At 36.7% G+C, this 23,242-nt stretch overlaps 1 protein-coding gene across 4 annotated transcripts; it reads left to right on the forward strand.

The window, feature by feature from the left end:
* Positions 1-2,869: 2,869 nt before the first annotated feature.
* LOC308686382 (HAUS augmin-like complex subunit 6) lies at positions 2,870-22,738 on the forward strand. 4 transcript variants are annotated; one of them, XM_081394804.1, is made up of 16 exons: positions 2,870-2,990; positions 6,231-6,326; positions 6,425-6,503; positions 6,695-6,827; positions 8,498-8,642; positions 17,615-17,677; positions 17,770-17,824; positions 17,935-18,108; positions 18,265-18,458; positions 18,902-19,031; positions 19,258-19,360; positions 19,461-19,554; positions 19,659-19,812; positions 20,342-20,437; positions 21,576-21,702; positions 21,837-22,738. In XM_081394804.1, exons 2-16 carry the CDS (start codon positions 6,235-6,237, stop codon positions 22,466-22,468), a joined length of 2,271 nt encoding a protein of 756 aa, XP_081250930.1. In that variant the 5' UTR covers positions 2,870-2,990; positions 6,231-6,234; the 3' UTR covers positions 22,469-22,738. The 4 variants fall into 4 exon arrangements, with proteins under 4 accessions (XP_081250930.1, XP_081250928.1, XP_081250929.1 ...); XM_081394802.1 differs by lacking the exon at positions 2,870-2,990 and adding an exon at positions 3,338-3,862; XM_081394803.1 differs by lacking the exon at positions 2,870-2,990 and adding an exon at positions 3,338-3,862 and having other exon boundaries at positions 19,470-19,554.
* Positions 22,739-23,242: the final 504 nt, after the last annotated feature.

The raw sequence follows: 23,242 nt of genomic DNA on the forward strand, positions 1-23,242 counted from the left end.
TACCTTTCGGGTGCAGGTGGACCCCCCCTTCCTATAGACACTGGATGCTATTTAGTTATTTAATATGTCAAATGTTTGTAAAGTCAGGTAGCCTTCACCCATGATATGCTCAAGCCTTACCCGATTGAATTATGTTTTTATATTTAATTTTCAGCTGCTGCCATGGTCTTTTAATGCCTGCAGGATTGCTCCACATGAAAATTAAAATTAGGTTGAATAACATAGGCCTACTGTTCTTCCAGTTTCACCTCTGATATTATAACAGTTGGGTAAGTTACTCTAAAATAGTTATCAATGTTATCTTCAACAGTGTAATTAGATTAATGTAATAATTACTATCTTTAGAAAGTTTTGGTCTACTTATTACTAATTACTAAATCCCATATCAACCTCAACCACTTGAACAATACAAGGAGAGACAAGAAACTGCACTTTTAATGCTTTCAAATAAACAATATACAATTGCATGAACTATTCTTGATTTGACCAAAGTGTGTAGAGGGAGAAGGTTACATAAAAAATATACCTTTTAAAAATGTATGTTAAATCCACTATTGTTTTATACAGAATTGTTCTCTATAGTCTATAGACGGGTTTCTTGTATACAAACAATACCGGATGCGCTCGCATCCAGGAGGCAGAAAACCGCTAGCTGTTATGCCGAGTTCTGTAAAAGAACATTATAATTAACGTAGATTTCGCATTGTTTGTAATTTCTTGTTTACTCAATAATAAACTGCAATTTCAGAGTTGGATCTGTTTGTTTGCGTTTCATATTAATATAACATTATGTAAAACGTCCATATGTTTACGAATCAAAATGTATGAACTATCATGTTAGACTAAGTTAGTAATGTAATTAGGGTGACCACCATCAAACAAACCAAATGTGGGACGATTATAAGTTTGTGTGGGACAATGTGGGACATGTTATCAACACCAAAATATAACCTGAAACTGTTATATAATGTTTATCTAATTTAATAAAAACATTTGTATTCTGCCTTTCAGCTGATAAAAATTCTTTGTTCTTTAGTTCCTTTCCTTCCAGAAAACACCATTACATCACTATGTAACATAACATGTCTTTATTTTACATGTCATTTAAATTCAACATCACTGAGCCCAAAGGCAGCAGGCATCATGCGCATATATATATATATATATATATATATATATATATATATATATATATATAATATATATTATTATTATTATTTTTTAAACAGTTCTGACCAACTCCAACTAAAACCCAACAAAATAAACAATGAACAAATAAAATATAAAACATGACATTAGATCATTGACAGTCTTATATATTAAGAATATATTAAACCAAAAACGTTCATATTTTTTAGAAAGGATGTGAATTAAAACAACCACAGGAGGCAACAAGTTGATAAATTATGTTAAATTTAAATTGACCAACTTATCTATTTGTTTTCTGACAGGAAACACATAACGAATACACCGCTCCACATTTTTATTGACAGCCGTCACAACCTACTAGTGACCGTGTTTACTCCTTTCCTTTCAACCATTGGATAGGATTTAAAAAACGGCTGTTGTATTTGTACTTCTGACGAAGCGCTGTTAAATATAGGTGAAAAACTACGCCACAAAAATAATAAATAAAGCTTACTCTCAGCAATGGTGAGATCTTGCCGGATCCCTACGCAATACATGACGATCTTTGGATTGAGGATGACAAGAAGTGGCCAGCAATATGGCCTGATATATAGCCATAATTATCTTATTCAAGCAAGTGTGTATAAGAAATGATTAGAGCGTACAAATCCCTTGATGCATACAACTACGTGCTATGTGGTCATGTGCAGCTCGTCAAATTATGAATAGAAATAATATAACATACAACTTCCTCCTTCTGTCCCACTCTTCCATTTGCCTTGATTTGGAATTACTTGCAACATGTATAATTTAAAAGAGCAGATAAAACAACAGATAGACCTGCATGTAAATAAATTACGCAACAACTCCTTGGTATTTTGACTTAGCGACAACACCACCACCACTATGCTACTAGCCTAAACCCTTTACTCCAGTACGAAGACCGCGGGTCTTTCTGCCTGCTGGATGCGTGCGCAAGCAGTGATGACGTCGCCGAGAAATCCATGTATGCAGTAGCCTATTTAATGTAATTACATCAGATTTTATTTTAAATTACAGAAGAATTAAGAGTTATCCCTTTAATTAAATCACAATATTTAGATTACTTGGTAATTAATTACACCCAACACTGTATATTATACTGTCTATGTGTATAACAGCAGAGCCCGTCTACGGAGAGCCTTGGCACTTCCTATTAGCCCCATTGTATCGACCCCATTGTATCGATCAGTTCCATTAGAATTCCACTGGAGGTGATCGCGGGCGAGTGCAGACTGAATGGGAGTCTATGGGGCTAGACGGCTAAATGTGTCTCTTTCACCCGATTGCCTTTGAAAAATCTCAGATCTTATTGTAAGTTTTGCAAGTTCAACATGGGTTATAGGTCGAAAGTTGAATGAACGAGTACTTATTTCTTTTCGATTTCTTACAGGTTGAGTTGTTGTTGCCCATAACACGCTAGCATTCTGCTAATGACGTCAGCATTCTGACGTCATTGACATTTTAAAAGACTTTTTAAACCAAATAAGTGACTCTAAAAAATCTAACACCCAGCAATGTGTAATTTCTTTGCATCTCCTTTCGAATACAACATTCAAATTACTAGACAAAAAAATTATATCCTGAGAAAAGTGGATTTTGAGGGTTTTTCGCCATAGACCTCCATTCATTCTGCACTCGCCTGCGAGCGCCACCGCATGGACAAAGACGTGTTACTGCAGCCAGTCCAGAAACCGGAAGTAAGCAGAGAGTGCCAATTCTCTTCCTATTAGACATTCTCTGGAGTAGGTCAACTCAGAGTTGATTGAACTAACTCATTTCAGCTGTTCTGTAACCGAAAACTCAGAGTTTCCCATCTCAGGGTAAGTCAACTAAGAGTTCAAGTTTTAACTCAGAGTTGGTTGAACCTCCTTATTGAAACAGGCCCCAGGTGTTTTAACATATTAAAACTTACTCCACCATAATAATATGGTGCAGATGTTTTCATTGACCTCATTCAGTGCTCTCTTTTTTTATTAAATGCTTGAAGAAAAGAAACGAAAAAAGAAACAAAAAACATTACCAACAATTATCATGGTCATAATGTCCTGACTGCTTCTGAACAAAAAGAGCGCGTGACGCGTTGTTTTCCCGTTGACGTATTTGATCTTTTTTGCTTGCCGTAGTAGGAACTGCAACGTATTTCAGGTCCCGCCCAATTTCAATGGTCGTGTCCCAATACATGCAACGATCTCGCGCTGTCGTATTATCGCGTACTTAAATGCTAATGTATAAACACACTGAATAGTCTTTCGCCTGAGTGACGCCTTCGCCATTTTGCTTTAGCCTATTATTTGTATATATAAATCAGTATTAAACAAGGACACTAGTCTGATTCTACAAAGATTTGAGACGAAGCCACGGACGCTGTAAATACGCTCAAATAATTTGGCGGTTAACAGGAAGTTGCTGTGATCCTGAATATAAGTAAATATTTTATTCAGTTTATCTTTTGAGTAGGTCCCACCCAGACCAAGCGTTGTACGATAGCTATGGTGTGAATGGGTTATCATTGATAGCTTGCAAAGTGTTTGTCCAGTTGATCGCGGAGTTACTTGTCCTGAAGCGCTGCTCTATTATGCGAGATGTCTAAACTACAGAAAACAAACGGTAAATATTTATGGTGGTGCCTCCTGTGCCTCGAATTCAGACCGGAGACCGTTACCAAAAACATCAAACATCTGAATTTGGGAATGTAAGTCATGCTATCTCTTTTCCTCGTAATTGAATATCTTTGTCATTAACTCGTAATCGTCTTTTTTTTTTTTTTTTTTTTTTACCATATTAGTTTTTATATGAATGTCATACTTTTTTTGACGTTATATAATTTGTCTTTTATTTACACTGGTCCTAGATGTACATCTTTGTAGTCATTGAATGCAGCCAAAAAATGTACTCATACCATACATGTAACGTATACAAAACTCAGTACACTACCCACACAGGGTGCGTCTCAATAAGCTACCCTTTTTCTGTTGTCAGGGCACTGATCAGGGAGTCGGCCATTTTAAGGGCTGTCTCAATAGCAAAATTCTTTCCGTACATTATCTTTCGCCCACTAAAAATCCCCGCAACGTTTTTTTTTTTTTTTTTTTTTTTTAGAATATACAAACCATTTTTTAATTATAAACATACATCGCTATGTAATTTAAGTTAGCCTACATAATCCAGCTATAATTTATAATCTATTTACGGCTGTAATGTTGCACATATAGGCTATGTAACAATAAAGTATTTTTCATAATGTACTTTAAATAACATAAATTTTATGTTTATGTAACATTTTAATTGTTACATAAACATAACAATTAACATTTTATGTAACATAATTATATATATATATATATATATATATATATATATATTAGGGCTGCACGAGTTGAGGAAAATGTCATTTTGCGATTATTGAGGTCAATATTGCGATTGTGATATAATAAACGAATGGTACCATGAGTCAGCTTGCTTTGCAAGGAAAATGTAGGCTACGTTACACACAGATTACTGATGAAATGCTGAAATGTGTATTTCTCAACTCAAACATACAAACTAGCAACAACAACTAGAAATGCACAGTGATTTCAAATTAAACTAATATTTTTTTACAAAGTTAAATAACAATAACATCTTTGCATTTCTGCAGTCTTGTTATTTTCTTAATAGTACAGCTAAATAGAATAAATAGAACAATAAATACGAACTTATACATTTTCACTGAAAATAAGATATTTTTAACATTTTGTCCAAACAAACAAGAACATTTATCATTGATTTGCATTTAACATTGCAAACCAATGCTAATTGAGAGATGGACAAATAAATGTGTCCCAAAAGCCTGAAATAAATTAAATGAATCCGATAACTCCAAAAAAAAAAAAAAAGAGAAGTGGTTCCCAATCCTGGTCCTGGGGACCCACAGCTCTGCACAGTTTGTATGTCTCCCTCATTTAACACACCTGATTCAGATCATCATCTCGTTAGGAAAGGGCTCTATGAACTGAACTGGGTGTGTCAGATAAAGGAGACATATAAAATGTGCAGAGCTGTGGGTCCCCAGGACCAGGATTGGGAATGGCGGAAAATAATATGAAACGCTGCCCCCCTGCTTAAAGCGGGGCTCAGTAACTTCGGGATTTCTTCGCTGTATTCTCGCTTTTTGCTCGCAGGTTTCTTTCTAGAGCTCCCCCCACAGCTTCGGAATAGATATTTGACAACACTGTTGTAAAAACTCGTAGGCGATTCTCGGACACCAGAGGCTAGTAGATCAACGAAATCAAAGCAGATGGGACATTCTTTAAAACGTCTTCTTCATTCGGGTTCAAACAGCGTGAGGGAGCGCAATAATGACAGCATTTTAGCAGATGTCTTTACATCGCGAGACCTGATATCACGCGAGACTTCCTGACACGGCGGCCGGCGGCCCGCCGGCTCAAAGTTGCAAGTGCGTATTTTCCGCTCACGGGCACCAGGGGGGTGCGAAACGACCACCATTCAACCCAAAATAAGTAATGTAACCATTCCAATGACTCCGAAGCTGTTCAGTTAAGGTAAAAAAGTTACTTAGTTCACCTTTAATGAAAAAATATTTTATTCAAGATGCATTGCTGTGACATCAACATGCATTTATCATTCTTCAATCAATCACCATAAGAATGTGTACCTTCACCATGAACCTAAAATTTGGGTTCGATTACATTTTCTTCAACAGTTGTTCTCACGAAATTAATTTCAAACATAAATTTGATAAGAACACGGTGGAAATTATTAGCAACACCCAACGTAACGTTATGTTTAATGTTTTATAAATAAAACCACAAGTATCGTCGGCAGGGTTTTAAATCCCCAATCATTAAGTGTGTTGTGTAGTACACTGACTCAGCTATTTCAGCTGTTATAAGATATACTGTACAATATGCGAGTGATTTACTCGCATTGTAGAGGGTTGCCCTGGTTGCATGATGAATTTTGACTTTAAGCCATGAAACAGGAAGTACTTGAAAGGCTAGGGATGCTCGTGTGAGGGCCTGATCAATGCTGCTTGCTTGCTTTAATTTTATTTTTTACAGGAACATGTTTGATAAGCCGAACAAAGAGGCATTCTACATTGTCATACACTTTTTATTTGATAAACTGAATCCCACTCGTGCCCAAGACGTCTTCAGGTAACACTAGCTATACAGTAGCTAGTACTTTTTTAATTTTACAATCCTCTTCTGTTGTGATTTGAATTGCTGATTCAAAAATGTTATTGTTTGTATAGACATTGCTGGCCAATTTGGGATCATAAAGGTGATGCTGAGTTTCGCAAGGTGGCTTTTGCATGGCTCCAAGAGATAGCGGTATGTGCAATTTTGTGTTTAACACAAAACTTTAATATTGTGCATTTTGTGTTCCTAGAGAATGTTTAGGGGCAAAAACGTTGAGTAAAATGTGTTAAGTTTAATATTAATGTATTTTACTAAATACTTTAATTGTACTCTTTATGCACCTTTACTGGTTTGTAATGTTATTTATTTTATTTAATATTTAGAACGAGGAAGGTAACGCTTTTCCTAAGGTAGCTGCATCACATTTGCTCTCTGCTTTTGGACCAAGATTTATCAACTTGATGCTCCACTTATCTAAATATGTCATGCTGAAAACACTGAAGACACTGACCACAGGTATGCCATTATTATTAGGGCCTAAGCACTGAAAGTGTTCAGGGCCCTATTGTTTTCCTAAAGATCTGTGAAGCAATTTCCACAAAAACCAGGGTCCCTGTGGATCCTTAAAAAGCCCTTAATTCAGTTTTATCAAATTTAAGGCCATAAAAAGTCTTAAATGTTTTAAATGGTGTAAGAAAAGTCTCTAGTATTTTAATGTCAAGAGGTAGGCTATTCAAGGAATTGTAATTATGGATTAATGTGATTCAATTAAATGTGAGCGCTGCACGTTTCAACAGGCTTGTGGTTTCAGAGCAGTTCACAGTCAATGAATAGTCAATAATATAAATTACTGTGTTTTCGTAATTGTTTGAAGCCGAAATTAAAAATAAATTGCGGTTAATTGCATATCCCTATGATATCCCTATGATCTACTGTTAATGTATTATGTCAATGTTTATTTATGGTGATTATAGCATATCTGCAAACTCGTCACCTTTCATCAAAATTCGTCATTCTGACATGGAAAAAGGCCATTTACGTGATTCATGCAGTTTCGAAGAGTCTGTGAATATGTTTGCAGATATTTAGGAAATATGCTAAGTTCACATACTTGTTTCTCTGAAAAACAATGCTAAAGCCAGTTATTCTACTTTGAAATGTGCGTTCCATGTCGGAATGTCTGTTTTTGTTTTGATCTGTGTATTATCCTGCAGACTGCCAATTTACTTAATAGTATTTTGTCATTTGCCAGTGTATTGTAGCCACAAAAACCAGCAAACAAACTAGGTCAGAGATTGTAGATTATACCTGACCTAAAAAGCCTCAGCATTCATCTGAATAGCTCTATGTTCAGAGGCATGTTAAAATGCAGATAAATCCACTCATCAACTTAGAGTAAGGCTCGTTGCCTTCGATTGTCAATTGCGCTAGTTCCTGTTGTGTGTCGTCTACTGGCAACCGGCATGAGTGTCGAGTCTGAGGAGAGGGCAGGAGAAACAACCCTCTCCAATTTTTGAATTTGGATTTCAGTACCAATTTCAACCACTTGCTGTCAATAATACGGCACCTCTAATATTAACATAAACATAAATGTCATTTGAGGTGAAACAATGCTTATGAGCGGTTTGTCTACTTGAAGGTGCTCGCCCAAGCAGAGAAATTGATAATCAATCAAATAATAATCAAATTAACAATCTAATCAAATTATCAAAAATTAAACCATAACTATATATTTTTATGTTTTTCCTCAAACAAAACTATTTGTGAAAATCCACGAAAAATATAGTCTCTTATATTTTACACAAAGTAGGTTATAGGCTACATTATTTGGCAACATGGGTTAAAAACGCAGCTAATGTTAACATTACAAAGGATCGGACAACAAATTTCATCATTCAAATAAGGTAGGAGGATGGGCATACTTTTAAATCTACGCCTGCCCTGGTGTTTCTTATTTGTCGTCTCTTATTTTGGTCTGTGTCATACCTAGTTGAAAAAGTTCCCACTCGCCACTGGTGTTTAGGGCTGCAGGCTGTGCAGACATCTCTGCTTTTTACATTCAGGTCCAGTTGGGTTTGAAAAAAAAAATCCATTATTTTCTATTATCCAGGGATCAAATTATCATGTTCAGGGTATGTTTTCAAATTGATATAATTGTGTTCTACATTTGTCACATCAACAATTAGATGACCAGTGGGTCCCTGAGGCTGCAGCTATACCAGCGAGTTCAAAGGAGCTGGAGATGAAAAGATTTCAGCTGGTGAAGAGACAATTCCAGAGAGTGACCGTAGAGCAGGACTGTCTTATACAAGACTATCAGAAAAGAGCTAAGTGAGTGGCCACATTCCTCCATTCAGTGGTTGGAGCCACTGCACATCAGTTGAATCGGTTACATTACTGGAAGTCTTATTTTGTTAGATAATGCATCTTATATTTAGACAATTTACTTACTATTAGTTGCCTTTCATAGGTTCACTCAACGCTGCATAAGCTGATACTATGGAAACGCCTCCAAGTTCGCCAATTCATTGGCTGATGGCACTGACGGTGCCTCTTATTATGTCATAGCCATCTTATAAGGACGTGCCCATTACATAAATCCTCAGATTTCTTATTCATTAGGAAGGGATTTATGTCTCTCTGTCAGGGTTTTTCTGTGACGTGGTCAATCCTGTCATTGAGAAGTTTTGTATGGTCAAGCAGCCTGGGCTGTGCAATTAATCGAAATAAAACCGTCAGTAACTCATTATTTGCCGGTGTTTGCAGCGTCTCAGAGTGGGTCAGTTTTCAATAAATGCTGCTCCAGACAAACTCTATCTCTGCATATGCTCTGAGTTTTGGTCGCTTTAACTTGCATTTGGGAATGCAACATGCGGCAACCATCTTTCCATACTTGCCAACAAAATCAACAAAAGACAAGCTTTAAGGGCTCCCTCAAACTAAAAGTTAGATGGTTTAACGTTCAAATGTTTGATTGTTTCATTACAACATTATTACATTGTTACATTACAACTATAAAATTACAATACTAATATTTATGGCTGTCTTAATTTCTTCATTTTCAAAAATTAAGAAATTAAGACAGCCATAACTATTAGTATTGTAATTTTATGTAAAATTTAATGTAAAATAAAATGATTGATATTATAAAACTTTTCCTTCTCAATTTTATAGTGAAATTACAATAGTAGTACTTACTTTGTTTTTAGTCATTTCAATAATACTAATAATAATGAGGCGTATTAATGATGCTGAAAATTCAAATGCATTTTAAAATATATTAGAAAATAAATGTTATTTTAATTTATACAAATATTTCACAACATTACTGTTTTTGCTGTATTTTGGATCAAATAAATGCAGCCTTGGTGAGCAGAAGAGACTTCTTTTAAAAACAAAAAATCTTACCGTGCTGTGGCTTACTAAATGGCAGCCACTCGTAGCATGGCACTGTGGTATAAAGCATTGTTTACCAACCCTGTTCCTGGGCTGTGTTTAAATCCGCTTTTAGACATATGCTTTCAAACTTCTCTAAGCACTTCCCCTTGGGGGATTCCCCACTGCCATTTTGAAGCCTGTTCAACTTCGTTAAGTGGATGAGGGAAGTTTAGTTGGACAGACCCTCGAACCCTTGATTTTGACCAAGGGAGCGAAACTTCAGGCAGAATTTAATAATTTAATGCCACATTTAATGCTTAAGCTTACTGTTTTTTTTTTTTTTACACAGTTATAGTTTATATTGCTATTTTCATTTGTGTATTTTTTAATATTTAATATTAAAACTTTTAATAATAAATTAGCTCCATATTGGATTCCAATTGATCAAGGGCTTAGGGTGTTCCATTTAAATGCATTGCAAGGATAGTAAGCACTCGTTGCGTGTACACAATGACATCGAATGGACGAATGGATATTCGCGTGAACAAGACAGAGGGAAGTTAGTGAGGAAAGGACTTAATTTTTTTACTTAAACGTAACCCAGGGGTCCATTCTTCATACGTGGATTACTCAATTAGCTGGATTTCATTGTTGACGATTTGACATGATCCAGGATTGTTAGATTCTTCAAAGCTCACCCTGGAGTTGCTGTCATAGCAACAGGTCCGTAACTCAAACCTTCTCGGTAGCAGGCTTATTTCATGTAAACAGGATTAGATTGCATCTGTTTAAGCGAAGGTGATCCTTAAAGTCTGTCCCAGCCACAGCTACTTTCTTGCAAGACTACCTTATTGAACCAGGAACAATTATAATTTAAAATGATAATGATTTAAAAAATAAAATTGCAAATAATATTATAATGTTGTATAGTCTATCATGATATAGACACAGCCAGTTTTACTTATTGAGAAATGTATTCGAATGGGAATAATTACCTAATAATTTTATTGGAGTCTTACACACAGTAGGTCTAAGTTGGTCTAAGCCGTGCATTAATTTGAAGCTATTATGGGAAAAATGGAAATAATTGGCAATCATGTAACAAACAGTACATTTCATTTATCTATTATAACTTTTTTGTCGTATTGGTGGCTTGGCTGTTTCCTTATAAAGGTCCAGAAATTCTAGTTTTTTGTCAGGTGTGTGATGTTCTTTTTTAATGTCATTACGTTGCTGTCTTCCCGCCAGCCAATCGCTGCATTGCTGATTGTGGTTTCAAGTAGCGTTATATCTGCCCTTTCCAATGAATACAAGACCGTGCAGTAATCTCAGACAACTTAATCCAGATATTTTAATCAAATCCGCAAATTTGTTTGAAGAACCAAATTAGCTAGAGATCATCTCAGATGTTTTAAGAGAGGTACAAAGAACAGACCCCTGCCCTGGGCTTTCAGTTTTTGCATAAATTTCATACTCTCTTGAGTAGGTACTTATTTTGAATAATTACTTCACAACCGCTAAAAAAGTATGTTCTATATAGTATGAATTAGGGATGCAAATTATCAATTAATTCATTAATCATTAGTTGATTGACCTTACCGATCGATTAACGATTAACTGATAAGCGGCTATTTTCCTGAGAATGTAAATTTCTCACGGTATCAATAGTGTCTTTAACATAAAAAGCAAAATATTGCTTATATACTGAATAAAAATGCATGTTATATTGCTCAATTGATGTTTTATTGTAACAGTTGGAATACGGTACACATAATGGCATTTATGTAGTTTAACAAAATAAATTATACACAGAAAATTAAAATACATAAAAAATAATTGTGCACTGGCTCACCTGTTGCATGTGAAACATTAAGCAACATAAAATAAATTTTAAATAAAAATCTAAATGGGTAGGCTTAGCCAACACTATATTAAGCCTGGCAACTAAACCCAATGAATTCACAACGATTTAATAAAACATTGTTCTCATGTTATGTAATATGACAGTCCTAATTTGCTAGCGCGTTATTTAACTCAAAGAAATGCATCCTATATGAGATTAATCAGCTATATACAAAATAAACATAATATTACAAATGATATCTGCACAAAATAAAGCGAATTCACAAGTGAACTTGAACTAAGTTACGTGCCATTCAGAATGACTCATGTTGTGGACGCGCTATTTCTGGAGCAACGCGACTATGGCAACTAAACCCAAATAATTCACAATATTTTATTACAATATTGTTCTCTTTATAATGTTATGTAATATGACAGTCCAATAGTCATTATTAAGCCCCGTTCACACCGCCAGCGACACGCAGCGACAAAGCGTCATGATCCCATTCATTTCAATGGAACGCTGGCGACTTCCGGCGACACGAGCGACAGTGACCATTGGCGGACAGAATGTGGGCGTGTCAAGCGACTCGAGACGCGCAACAAAAGTTCAGAAATTTCAACTTTATGCAAATGAGAAGCGATTTTCGCAAGCGACAACCAATAGGAAAGAAGACTTTCAGTGGAGCTCAGCTCACGTCACCGTCTCGAGTGCAGGCAAGACAGAAGAGCTCGAGGGCGATTTCACTGTTTTATATGATTTGACTGTAACCACATACATGGATATAATAAAATGATGCATGGAAAAGAAACTGTTGACAGTCTCAGTGAGTTTAATTCACACATTTAGTTCAAGTGTTGTAATTTTATGATGCAAGTTTAAGTTTAGCACTGCTGCAGTTCATTTTACAGTTTCCCCTGCATTATGTTGACTATTATGGACAAGAAAATTGATTATTTGTCAAATTCGAATGACGTTTTAGTAATTTAAGACGTATGAGTTAATCTAGGGTGACCATATTTTAGTTTTCAGAAAACAGGACGGGGGCGTGGTTGATGGGCGGGGCGTGGTTTGAGGAGGTGTGGTTAAGGGGTGGGGGTGTGGCTGGGGTGAATGCATCAAAAAATACTTGAAAAAACATTCACAACCTTGTTGTGACATAGGCCACAACCTATGTTATTGTACTTTAATACATAAAGGAATACATCCTTTCCATTCAATGTTTGGCCCGCAAAAATAGAATACTATTAAAAAAAAAGTTTAACTTTTAACACCTTTTACATGATGACACTATTTCTTTTCATTGCCATAAGCATAGGTTAAAAATCTACTGCTAAAATAAAAAAAATCTACTACACTATTTAAGTAAAAAATAAAAATAAAAAAAAGTCAATCCTCCTGTTGTTCTCTTGTAGCCTATACTTTCTTTATGTGGGCTTCTAGGTCGCTAGCACCTGTATTTGACACTGACACGTGCGTGCCAGCTTTGCTGTTCATGCATTCTGCTTTACATGGATCCCGACCGAAATGAAAACGCAGGAATTTTCTCTGTAAATCATCTGTGAATTTACATTTGGGCTTTTTTTACGCTGTTAGCTACTTACATCTTACCTCGCACTTGACCGCAAACTGAAGCGTCGAGTCACGCTGCTAAAATTCTGTGAACGTAAAGTCCGCCTACTTTGATTTGATTGGTCAATGTCAGAATATTTGAAATGACAAGCAGTGACAGACCAATGAGGCTGAGATGAACACACACACACACACACACCTCTGTTTTCTGACGTGCTCTCTGCTTGCCGCTGTGGAATCGGATTGAGGAACGCACTGATTATAACAAGACGGGGCGAAGCCGAAGCCGGTTTCATATGTTTTGTGTGCAAAGGCAAGCGTATATTTAAAGTACACGCTTAATGGCCCAATGAAAAATAATGAAAACCAGGACATTTTCATCACTTTATAAAAAACAGACAGGACGGCCAGGACTGGATGTGAAAACAGGACATGTCCTGGGAAAACAGGACGGTTGGTCACCCTAAGTTAATCTGTTGATTGATCGATCGTTAATCCAGTAGGCTAAATGATTTAATCCACTGAACACTGCTGTGGTAATATAAAAACACTCTCCCAACAGCATACTGTTTCTTTTGAGCCTAATTCCTAGTCAAATTAAAATGATATAGTTGTATATATCACTTGTGATGGTATTTTGTATAGATATGGTGAGACGTGCAGTCTACCAATAACATTAGAGCGACAGCACTATGAACGCCCACAAGCGACTTCACTAGCGACATACAGCGACAAAGTCGCTGGCGGTGTGAACGGGGCTAAAGTCGTGCATTGCCGTTTGAGCTGCGCGCGCTGAAACTGAAGAGGATCACCGTAAGCTTTACTACATTAATTCTTAACCAAATGCATCCTATGCGATAAATCAGAGAGTTGTTCCATAAAAGACTCTTAGAAAAGTGGGGATTAAACTCCAAAACCGGACTTGAATGAGCCTAACAAATAAGTTGGGGCTAAAGTGGTTCCATAAAAGGTAATTGAAGTTCATGCAATCTCACTAATTTGATCCAGGTTTATCTAGTCTAGATAATTGCGTGTGCACGCGTTTCTTAATCAGCCCTAGAGGTTGATCGTGGATCAAATCGATCCACCATCAAACAGCGTATATTTTGTGCTGTTTTATGCGTTTGTGACATGTTGGTTTTTTTTTTTCTCAGTGCAAAACTTACATTTTACAGTTATATTCTGCATCTGTAAATGTTAGAAAGTCATGCAAATGTATCCATTTTGCTGCTAATCTTCATATTGAACGAGCGCTGCTGCGCGCATGCGCGGCAAATAGGAGCGCAATAATTCTGACTAAAATATACATTTTGCTTGGAAAATTAATATGCGATATTTTATAACACTAGAAATATCTTCTAATTATAATAATTTATCTTTAGGATGTTGGATAAGTTGCAGTGAACTTCTAGCGAACAGAAGTACTTCAGTGAACAGAAGTAGCCTAATTAGGGAAGATTTTTTTTAAGAAACTAAATATATAAAGATACAAAATATAGTTTTGGGTATAGGACCTATGCTACTTAATAAAGATGATGTATACTTATTTAGAATGCTGAGAATTACAGCTTTTAATGCAATAATTTTTTGGAGAAAGCAAGAATCCCCAGTTTTAAATGAGTAGATTTAATTTCTAAAGTACATTATGGAGAGGATAACATGAAATTAAGAGCAAATGTATACATTTTGAAAAGATATGTGCAACTCTAAAATCAAAGAATATTCCATAAAATAAAGGAATATATATTAGCCTACATTAACTACATTTTTATATAACCCTCCCTCCCTTTTATTTCTAGTTATTTGTTATTTTATTTATTGACTTATTTAATATTGAATATTTGATATTCAAATAATATTACTTGAATAACTATTAGGAATTATGTGTCATTATAAGAGTTTGATATAAATATGTGAATGTTAAATTTTTCTTAATATTTATTTATTGTTTTTTGTCTTTTCCCCCTTAAATCATATGTAAATGTGTCTAACTACGTACTTTTTGGTTATTGTTCTAATCATGTGTTTTTTAGGCTGTGTTGGTGGGTATTATCAGAAAATAAAAAAAGTAGAAGGAAAAATAAAGAATATTTATTGGGGGAAAATATGATGTCTTTAAAGGAACTGTCAATTTGTATAATTGTGTTAAATGTGTTTGAATTGAAAGACATAATAAAGTACATAATAAATTATATATATATATATATATATATATATATATGTGCTAAAATATTTGTTATTTGGACATTAGATGTGCCTTATTTAGAATTTTAAACCTACAAATGTATTTTTATGATAGCAATAACTGTAAAGGGACTATTGTAATGGGGTAAATCAAAGGTAGGCTAATATACTGTCAATTACTAAGCTCAGATTCATCTTACCAGTTAAAATTTATACTGTGCTTTTGTAATTATTTATTTTTAATTTTGTGATTTTAACTTCTGCTTTACAAAGCTTTTTTTTTAGATTGTGTTCTAATGTTCTTCTAATCATAAACATGTACTACAGCTGCCAAACAAAACCAGAGAGAAATGTATTCATAAATCTTTAAAACAATCTAATTAAATCTTGGGCACAAAACATTCAGCCAGGGAAAAAAGAAAATGTGTGTATGTCTATATTGTCTAATTTATCATTGTAGCCTTAAGTTGGTTTTCTGTATACTGTGTATTTATTTTTGGACTAATATTGTTTAATAAAATCCAATAATGGCATGAGAGAGTGTCAGTGTTAATATCATTGTGTTCCTATTGGTCAGTGTTAGAGGATCTGTGTAACAGCTGAGGCTTAGCCTGACAGTTAGCCTGCCCTGGACCAGGCTAGTTTCCCAGCATAAGTTGCCAGGGTAACTGAGTTTGAACTATTTTAAGTTTGCTTTATGAAACAGAATCCACCGACAATAAGTCTGACTAACCAAAATAAGCCTGGCTTGTATTCTAATCTTGTTTTATGGAACAACCCTCTGATATAGATACGTTAGGCCTACACAAAATAAACACAACATTACAACTTACATTTGCACAAAACAAAAGGCTGCGAATGCACACACAAACTAATAGTCATGATGGTGTAAAATGGTCCCAAACATAACTCTGGCGACGTGCTCGCTATACATGTTTTGCGATTGAGCAGCACGCACGCGCATGAACCTGCTTAATCGATGATCAATAAGTTTTATCGATTAAATGTATTATCGACAATTAATCGATCGTCGATTAATCGTTAAAGCTGCCGTCGGCAAAATTTTTTTGATCATATTCAGTGAAATCGACACTATAATCCGACAGAACAACATAAATAAGGTGGTTTTAGAAAAAAAAACGAGCTTCTAACTTTTGCAAAAATCCACCGCTCCCGGATCATCGGATCCAATCAGCGCAGGGGGGTGTGAGATCTGACTGTCAATCACAGGTCGTGCACACGCCACAAATCCCCCTGTGATGCGCACGTTACAATATCACATGCACACGACACGCCTGAAGTTCGCCTGAAGATTGCATGAAGCGTGATGGCGGAGAGAAAATCTACTAACAAGCTTCCAATTCCTCGGTTATTGCTATCTATGGATAGATTAGCCAGGGCAGCCTACCTCCGAGTCCATGGTGTTGATCGATGCTGAAGAGACGGACGTGTTCACAGAAAATCAGGTACACACGCTCTGACGAGCACCACCTCGATGGGAGGGTGCTCGCTGGTAGTGGGGGAGGGGCACGAGTGTTGTAAACATTCAAAATTTTGGCTAAGTCGACCCAATCTGCCAGACTTGCCGACTGCAGCTTTAACATCCCTAGTATGAATGTATTCTGGACGTACTACATTCGCCATGTTGTCATTATCATAAGACCTACCAGCGTCAGTTACATAATTGCTTCACTGCCATTCATAAATCCTCTCCTGTGGCCTCATGGGATTGTAAAGTGTCCATCGTATGCATACTTCCGAATCTCGCCGGAAGAAGTTGGTCATTGGGTACTTTTTTGCCTACTCTTTTATGAGTACTTCTGAATTTGGAGGACATACTACTTTTGTCACATACTGTTTTTCACCTACTATATAGTAGGAAAGTATGTGATTTCAGATGCTGCTCTGGAGTCAAACCAACACAACACATTTTCAAACTCTTCCTAATCAAACACACCTGATTCAATTAATCAGTCGTTAGTAGAGACTCCAAAACCATAAATATATGGGTAAGATAAGGCTTGCCATGTGGTGTCTCGTTTCCTATACATAGCTTTCCATACTTGTCCTTTTCTGCTGCTTCCTTCATCAAAATCTGATGATTGATTCCATGGGTATGTCCTTATATGATGTCGATGACACAACATTTCTTTACGGGCTTCAGACAATCGTCACAGCTGAGGCAGTTCTCATATCGTCACAGCTGAGGCAGTTCTCATAGCGTCAGCTACTGTCGCAGGGTCTCATTCCCTACTCAGGAAACCAGGGTTATATGCGTAACCAAGATGTGTTTTTTTTTTTTTTTTTTTTTTTTTTTTTTTCTCAGAGGTTTGGAAAAGTCTTTGAGGGACCTTGATGCAGAGGATGCCAAATATGATTATTTGCTTAAGTAAATCTCTAAAATATTTTTTCTACAGCTTTGTTGAAGTAAATTGCACAGATTATTTTCACTTCACTAAAAACAATGTTTCTTGTTTGTAGAAAACATGCCTGTAATGCAGATTTAAAGGAAGACATTATTGCAAAAAATCTAAAGGTTTGCACCACATGTTCACTTTCTTTTTCTAATAAGTAATCTCTTGACTACTGAAATGTCAGTACTAATATTTCTTTTTTTTTTTTTTTTTGTGTAAACTACATTCTCAGGTGCGAGGCCTTTGGAATGAGACAGACAGAGTCTTATCCACCCTTGAAGGAGAACGAAAGGTAATGGAGAGTGTGATCCATGGACAGGTGGACCAGTACATCTTGGGTGGGCAGAACCTGAGTGTGAAGTTGCCTGCAGTTCTTCGTGAAAGCATGGAGCAACTATCCCACCAGGTGAGATCTACAGGCAGAAAAGGAAAACTTTAACTTGTGAAAATGTATGCGTTTTTGTGTTTATGAACACGTGATGCATTTCCTAAAATCTCAGTAGATCAGCATTTCTATTTTGGTGTTGAAAATTCTTACAGTAATTTTTATTTGTGTCCGTAGTCCAGTGTTGGTAGCTTGTATGAGGGAGGGCAGCCTGTCATCGTGCCTTTGTTGGAGCTTCTAAATGAGGGATTACACGTCCTTAGTGAGGAGAGAGCGAAAATTGGAGGCCCGAGTGTACAGCTTCAACACAAAGACCTTCAGGAGAATGCCTTGCTTTTCAGCCGCTCAAAAGAAAACCTTAAGCTTATCAGGTACAATTAAATGTGCTCTTGAACATTAATAATCAAGTTATGTGTCCTTTACACTTGGAGTGTTATTTAAATGACTGACCATATGTCTGGATTAGTTTAAAAGTTGTTTGTTAAACGTTACATTAAAAGACAAAATGAAAAACAAAAACACCTGGTTTCATTTAATTTTGAAAATTGTCACCAGTGAGTTAATCTCTGATTGATCAGTGTCTAATTTGATTCATGTGTTGACAATTTAAATCTGTGGCCATACCCTCTGGGTTCACAGTCACCTGAGTATAATGGTATGTGAAGGAACACAATGAATTTGGGGACCTTTTACTGGTTGTTCAGCTTTTGAACAAATTATAGTGTTTCAGTTTAACACTTGAAGTCAAACGTTTAGAAGGTACAATTTATTACTTTTTTTTTTTTTTTTTTAATTCATTATTTAATCTTTCCAGGCGGAAACTGATTAAAGAGGATGCAACCGAGATCAAGGTCTCTATTAGAAGAATGGAGGAGGACTGGGAGAACAAGTGGGCAGTGTGTTTGAAAAACACACCCCTGACCTCTTTTCTTATAGAGGATCCTGTAAGTGAAGTCATTGCTGCTTTTAAATCTATGCTGTCAGTTTAGCCATTTAGGTTATTTAGGTTCACTGGTCATACAGTTCACTTTGTCTTCTCTGAAACTTTGCTGTGTCCAGATTATACAAAGCAGTATGCATACAGAAGTCACACGTTTAGTTTGGTGCATCATTATCAATGTTCTGACTTTGTTTCAATGAGGATGATCGGCTTTCTGTAACATTTAATAGGCTCTTGACTTTGTCTCTCCAATGGCTCCTCTCTCATTTGAGCCGGCTTCTGAGGCTAGCTTTGAGGCTAGTGTCCTCTCACAATATCCATATAAACTACCTGGTAAGTTAACAGCTTAAATGGGTGCATTATGTGATATCTTTCTTCTGTAGAGATGGTGTAATTATCCTTTTTTTTTTTTTTTTTCTCCCTCACTTTTGAGAACTGCTAGAGCAGCCGTCAAAAAGAAAACCAGAGGTAACAGTGACAGATGTCCATTTTGAGCCAGAAGTCCAACTGGAGCCAGAGCTCAAAACGTACAGCAATATTTGAGTCTTTCTAAATAGTGAATGTTGGGAAAATAACTTTTGTTCAATTTTCATGGAAACAAAGTGTAACTTCCTCCCCAATTTCTCAACAGCACTTCAGTGGCAGCTGAAGATAAGGGGGTCCTGCTGTCTTCTGACAGCAGCTTTTCCAAAAAAATGACAACTTTTGAGACACCACCATGTCAATCTCCCTTGCTTTACCCGGTTAAAATTCAGTCTGTGACCCAGACTGCCAGTCCAATACAGGTAGTTTTGTATTGCTAAGCTCTATGCTTTTTCTGCTTGTATCTCTTCATTTTAGCCCCATGCATGGTGGCACAAATAAACACCCTATCTTAGTTGCTGTATTTGCAGTTAGGGTTAGTACCTTGTAGATTTTGCTCTGGGAAACTGATACATGGGCAGTCCTAAGCAGTGCTCTACTCATCACAAGTTTTCCCTATATCAAACCTGCTCTCTGATGACCGGTGTGAACTGAGAGAAATCGCCACGGACAGATACGGAGCAGACAATCCTCTGCTTGAGTTTATATAAATGTACTGTGTGAAAAGGTTAATTTTACAATCCGTGCTTTCTGGAATAACCCCAGATGTACATGCAAATAATTGAATGTTTGTTTGCATTATACTTGATCTGTGAGCATGTTTGAAAACTGTTGATGCATGTATTTCTGCCTTAGTTTACCCCCTGGAGAGCAGTAAGTTCCACCTTGTTTGTTTTCTTCAACATGACTTGTATCCCCCCTCTCCCCTCTCCCCTCTCTTCTCTCTTGCAGCCTAGCCACAGGAGAAGTCTGCACTCAACAAAGACCTCTGTCCTAAAGAACAAGGCTCAAATTTTAGATTTGGAGTATGACAACTTAGCAAGTCAAGTATGTGATTTGATTATTTTATTTTATTTTATTTTGTTAGTAAGTACATAGAGGTAATTTAATACAATTACTGAGGATATTTAAGTAATTTAACTTCCCTTTAAATTACTGAACTAATATTTAGTCGCAAAACCATTGTTTTTGATAACTGCGTTGCATTGAGCCAACCAATGTCTGGCAACTAGAAACTGGTATTTCAGCCCAGTTTGAATGAAATGCATTCCACAGTTGCTGTGAATTTTGGGGGTTTGCTTCAGAAGCTGCATTCTTAATGTCACTCCACAAGTTTTTAAAGGGGTTGATGTCAGGGGATTGAGCTGGCCACTCCATTACCTCAGTCCTTTTTGTCTGGAACCAAGATGTTGCTTGTCCTCAACTAGACAACGACCTCAAAGCACACGAGTGAGCACTTGTTGCTTGGGGGTTGTTGTCTAGTTGAAAGACCCATTTGAAGGGCATTTCCTCTTCGGCCTAGGGCAACAATCTCTTCAAGTATTTTGATGTATTCAAACTGATCTATCCCTGGTGTACAATAAAATAGGCACAACACTGTAGTATGAAAAACATCCCAATACCAAGATTTTTGCGCAACCATGCTTCTGTCTTCACAGTGTACTGTGGCTTGAATTTAGTAACCGCCTGACGTACTGTAGATGAACACTAGACCCGAAAAGAACGATTTTTCTCTCATCAGTCCACAGAATTACAACATTTTTCTTTGGGACAATTGATGTGTTCCTTGGCAAATTTTAACAGATTCTGTACATGCTTTTTTTTAACAATGGTGCTTTATGGGGGCTTATAGCTTAGCTTCGATCAAACGTCTTCTGACTGTAATGGTACTTACAGGTAATTTTAGATCTTTGGATTTTTTTTTATTTTATTTTTTTACCACAACTGAACAACAGATTAAAATTGCTGTGTTTGCAGTTTAATGCCTTGTAGATTTTGCTCTGGGAAACTGATACATGGACAGTCCTGAGCAGTGCTCTACTCATCACAAGTTTTCCCTATATCAAACCTGCTCTCTGATGACCGGTGCGAACTGAGAGAAATCGCCACGGACAGATATGGAGCAGACAATCCTCTGCTTGAGTTTATGTAAAGTGAAAAGGTTAATTTGCTGTTTGGTTCCCAGTTTGCAGAGGCAGTGATCATGAGTCCAGTCAATGGAAGGAGTGATGTGGACCTTGGACAGTTACTAAATGCCATATCTGACCCTTTTTCAGCTAGGAAACAACTATGCCGCACCCCTGAGAGTCTAAGTACAAGTCTTTTGATTTCTTCTCCATTTTAAGTATTTTAACTTATAAATAGTTAGCTCACTCTTCATTAGAAATATTTTTTAAACTTGTAGCCTAGCTTTGTTTATTTATCTTTTTTAATAAACTCTCCCTAGTTAAGGATGTGAGAAGTTCGTGGAGAAAAGCTGTGGAGGAAGGCATGGCTGAGAAGAAACAAGCGTCTTGGAATCAGCATGACAGTCTTTCTTGGCTCAAAACACCAATGGTTGAGGTGAACAGCCCTGGCACAAGACCAAGTCCACAGCCTTCCCTCTTATTTTCAACTACTCTTGCCCATTGTACTCCCCCTCCTGTCCAGCAGGGGTCACCCCTTCACTCAACTGTGTCATGGGACTCCTCGCAGCTGGAGGCTTTTAACAGCCAAAGCTCAAGTGATGTTATTAAATTCAACATTGCTCAGGAGGAGCTCCCAAATCTTTTTGAGGATGAGGTGTCATTTAACAGTGACTGCTCAGAGGAGATCCACGGTAACAAGGAGCGAGAGGAAGAACTTATACTGCCACCTGTTGAACTGATGACACAAATGTGCTTGGAGCCCTCTTTAGATAAATCACCTTTCAAAGACTTCCCAGTACATTCAAGGAAGAGCCCAGGTTTGAGCCACTGGACTGCTGACGAGAGGCTTTTCTTTCTTGATCTGGACAAGCTTGAGAGTCCTTCCCCTCCTTCTCCTGCAGAGAAATTCACCCTGCCCAGTTTAGTGAATTTGACTCTTGACGAATACTAACATATCTTAATAAACAACTATAATTGTTTACATACTAGTATGATGCAAAATGTGTCTGCTAAATGAAATTAATTTACTGCTTGATGTGCTAATCACAAGGGCTTTGAACCTTTTTAAAGCTACCATCAACTAACTAATTTGTCTGAACCATATTTTTATGACATCAATACTAAACTTTAGTATGTACAAACTAATTGTAAAAGGTAAATATTGGCTAAAAATGTTGGTGTTCATGTTTTGTAATAAAGACTTTTTTTTCAAACCCTCATTTATCTCTGTGGTCCATTTTAAGTTTATTTATTTTCCTTTGACTGATATTAATTTGTGCAACTGTACAATAACAAACTACAAACATTAGTTTACTGAAAATAAATACCCAGCCACCTGTTAATCATGGTGCGCACTACTCTAGATCTGTGGTATTAATGAGTCTATGTAGGGCGGAAGACAGAGAAATGTGTAGCAGCGAGTCATTCATGGGCGGGTTCATCCGCCTAAAGCAGTCAGTCCGAGAAACCCGAGAGCGCACTAAAGTAACAAACACAAACATGGCGTCTACTTGCTGCCGTACAGCCTAGCGTTGTACAGAAACAAAGTTACAAGGAATAAACAACGCGCTCACATTGGGTGGACGTTTTATTCTCGCTCGAGACGGAGTGGACGGGCTGAAAGTTGCAACTTGTCTACATGTCAACGTGTTTTCCTATAGTGCTCTGAACGGCTGGTACGTACTGTTGCGTTTGAAGTTGCTTCATGTAGACAATCGCATTAAGT

Source organism: Scardinius erythrophthalmus (genome assembly GCF_964197995.2).
Source record: "Scardinius erythrophthalmus genome assembly, contig: HAP1_SCAFFOLD_225, whole genome shotgun sequence".
Classification (NCBI taxonomy): Eukaryota; Metazoa; Chordata; class Actinopteri; order Cypriniformes; family Leuciscidae; genus Scardinius; species Scardinius erythrophthalmus.